Source organism: Formica exsecta, unplaced genomic scaffold (genome assembly GCF_003651465.1).
Source record: "Formica exsecta isolate Colony F162 unplaced genomic scaffold, ASM365146v1 scaffold550, whole genome shotgun sequence".
In the NCBI taxonomy this organism is placed as follows: Eukaryota; Metazoa; Arthropoda; class Insecta; order Hymenoptera; family Formicidae; genus Formica; species Formica exsecta.
Genome location: NW_021852745.1, coordinates 188,265 through 191,420, shown reverse-complemented (window position 1 = coordinate 191,420; position 3,156 = coordinate 188,265). Strand labels below are relative to the sequence as shown.

The following is a 3,156-nucleotide window of genomic DNA, read 5'->3' as shown; positions in this document are numbered from 1 at the left end:
ACGCGACTACGAATTAACGCGAAAAACGAGTTTGAGAAAAATCTTTACAAATTGATGAATAATGCCGTGTTCGGTAAGACTATGGAGAATGTGCGTAATCACTCGGATGTCCGGCTCGTGACTCGATAGGACGGGTGATACGGCGCGGAGGCGATGATCGCGAAGCCGAACTTTCATAGCAGAAGCGTCTTCGCGGAGAATCTCGTAGCCGTGGAATTGCGCAAACTCGAGATTAAGTTCAACAAACCGGTTTACGTGGGTATGTGTATTCTCGATGTGTTTAAGATTCGTTTGTACGAATTTCTCTACGAGTATATGCTACCGTTGTATCGAGATAAATGTGAAATAATGTACATCGATACGGATAGCCTCATTTATCGCATCGAGTGCGAGGATGTGTACGAGGATATGAAGCGTGATATCGACAGATTCGATACGAGCGATTACGCGGTGGACAACGCGTATGGTATGCCTCTTGCTAATAAGAAAATACCTGGTGCGATGAAGGACGAGAACTCCGGCGCGATTATGACGGAATTCGTCGGTCTCAGAGCGAAGATGTACGCGCTACTAGTCGACAGTAGAAACGATACGAAAAGAATTAAGGGTGTTAAGAGCGGCGTCGTCGCGAGAACGATAACGTTCGAAGATTACGCGCGCTGTCTTCGACGAAGAATCGAGATGAGGCACGAACAGTCTTGCATAAGATCCAAGTTACACGAGGTGTATACGGTGTCGGAATTGAAGGTTGCGCTCAGCCCACATGACGATAAACGATACGTGATCTGGAGGAGGAGCAGAGCGCTCTGCGCATTACATGTACACGGTTTACGCTTGTGTGTGTATCCCCACCATTACGGAGTCGTGTTGCTCGCGTCTCAATTCTGGCATCACTGCCAACGAGTTGGTTGATCGCTTGCGATTGCTGGAAGCTTCGCGTCAAGCCGGCAACAATGCCCACGACAATGAAATATTATCAATTATCGAGGAACTTTACGAAGCTGGACTTATTATAAATTAATCTATGCGTCGGCGAAACGAGTCAGTCTGTCATTATTGTTTGTATCGAAATGTCGATTAATAAATTTGGATTATCGTTGGGAACACCGAACAACTCATACTATCAATGGAATGGATTACTATACTCCGAGAGCGCGATAGAAGAGAATAACGAGCGCATGTCTCGCGAAAATCGCGAGAATATTTATAAACGAACGCGAGGATCGAACTCGCGAGATCGCGCGTTTTTTCGCGAGTGCTTTGTAATTTTGCGAGACGCGCGTTCGCCATTCTATTTACGAGGCTCTCGGAGACGCTTCTTAAAACGTTCAAACTTTAGTAATTTATTGTTAGTATAAATGTAACACAGTATATTGTTAGTATAAACACAGTTTATTTTAAAATAATGTTCGGGAGTCGACCTCGACGAGATCGCCCGAATCTTGATAAACGCTCAGAGATAAGCGAGAAGCGGTGTGTAACGCGAATCCGTATATCCGCTGGAGGATAAGGAGAGTTCAGAAAATACTCGATTGCAGATTGTTTTCAATATTCGTTTAATTTTGAATAATAGGAGCGAGCGACGGCACGTATTCCGCGAATCCGACGGAAATCTTCAAAATGTCCTGTTAATGACTTCCTTCGACGCGTTTCGGAAATCTTGCAGAGCTTCTTGCTAGAGACCCTCGCGAGAACGGATATCTTGCACGCGGACGCCGGATGGAATTTAGCGCGAGACAGAGGACATTCGGGATGCGGGTAACGAGCGTCGACTCTCGGACTTCAAACAATTAACAATCACAAACTCAATAAGTATAGAGCAGGTAGTAATACAGACAATGAGGCGTCTTTCGCACTGAGTTCGATGCTCGATCGTATACTAGAATGTCGGTTGAGAATTTACAACGAGAATGACGAAAACGCATACGACACGAGCGAATTAAACAACAGCAGCGCGAATGGTCTATGAGTACCGCAACACGACACGAGCGAGAATACGACACGAGATAATATCATACGAAAAATTATGATACGAGAAATTATGATCGATTGCTATCGACCAGCTCGAATCGTCGTCAACGGCAGACTGAATAACGATGGAAAAGAGTCGCGGTCGACCGATTTCCGTAATAGGACATTTTCGGCACCGAACGTTCGAGAATCTAGGCGTTTGTAACACTTTTTCTTTGTTTTGATCACGCGATCACGCGCCGATCGGCTGATTGCGACGATGTTTATTCTCGCTCGTGTTTTGGTCGAAGGTAGAGACGATACGAAAAAAATTAAGGGTGTTAAGAGTGGCGTCGTCGCGAGAACGATAACGTTCGAAGATTACGCGCGCTGTCTTCGACGAAGAATCGAGATGAGGCACGAACAGTCTTGCATAAGATCCAAGTTACACGAGGTGTATACGGTGTCGGAATCGAAGGTCGCGCTCAGTCCGCACGACGATAAACGATACGTGATATCCGAAACTACGGATACTTTACCGTGGGGGCATTATAGAATACCGCGGGAAGAAGCGAGGAAAACATCGTATATCGAGAATGTAATAAATATTATTTGCGTTTAATATAGTTTATTTTAATAAAATACTCCGAGAGCGTGATAGAAGAGAATAACGAGCGCATGTCTCGCGAAAATCGCGAGAATATTTATAAACGAACGCGAGGATCGAACTCGCGAGATCGCGCGTTTTTTCGCGAGTGCTTTGTAATTTCGCGAGACACGCGTTTGCCATTCTATTTACAATGCTCTCGGAGACGCTTATTAAAACGTTCAAACTTTGGTAATTTATTGTTAGTATAAATATAACACAGTTTATTGTTAGTATAAACACAGTTTATTTTATAAATAATAAAGATTATTTTATAAATAATATAGTATATTTTATAAACAATATAACATATTTTATAAGCAATATTTACTTTAATAAAATATTCCGAGAGAGAAAAATAACAAAGACGGAATACGCGAAGGTACGAAATACTCGCGAAGAGACGCGCGAATTTTTTCAAGTATTTTTACATTATAAAAAATCGTGGTAATTTCCAGGCTGTTCTATTTTTGATAAGTTGTAACGCGGTGACTTTCGCGAGCGCGCGGATATCTCGATCGGGATCAGGGCTCGTGAAAGGTGAGACACACGAAAGCTTA

The 3,156-nt window shown here is 43.3% G+C and overlaps 1 protein-coding gene across 1 annotated transcript in view; it reads left to right on the top strand.

Annotated features, from left to right (window-relative positions):
* Window positions 1-1,969, top strand: part of LOC115241990 — an 8,306-nt gene extending 6,337 nt beyond the window's left edge. Inside the window, exons 2-3 of the mRNA XM_029817988.1 lie at window positions 209-819; window positions 1,814-1,969. Of these exons, the coding sequence (XP_029673848.1) occupies window positions 209-819; window positions 1,814-1,969 (767 nt within the window). The remainder of the gene's footprint in view (window positions 1-208; window positions 820-1,813) is intronic.
* Window positions 1,970-3,156: the final 1,187 nt, after the last annotated feature.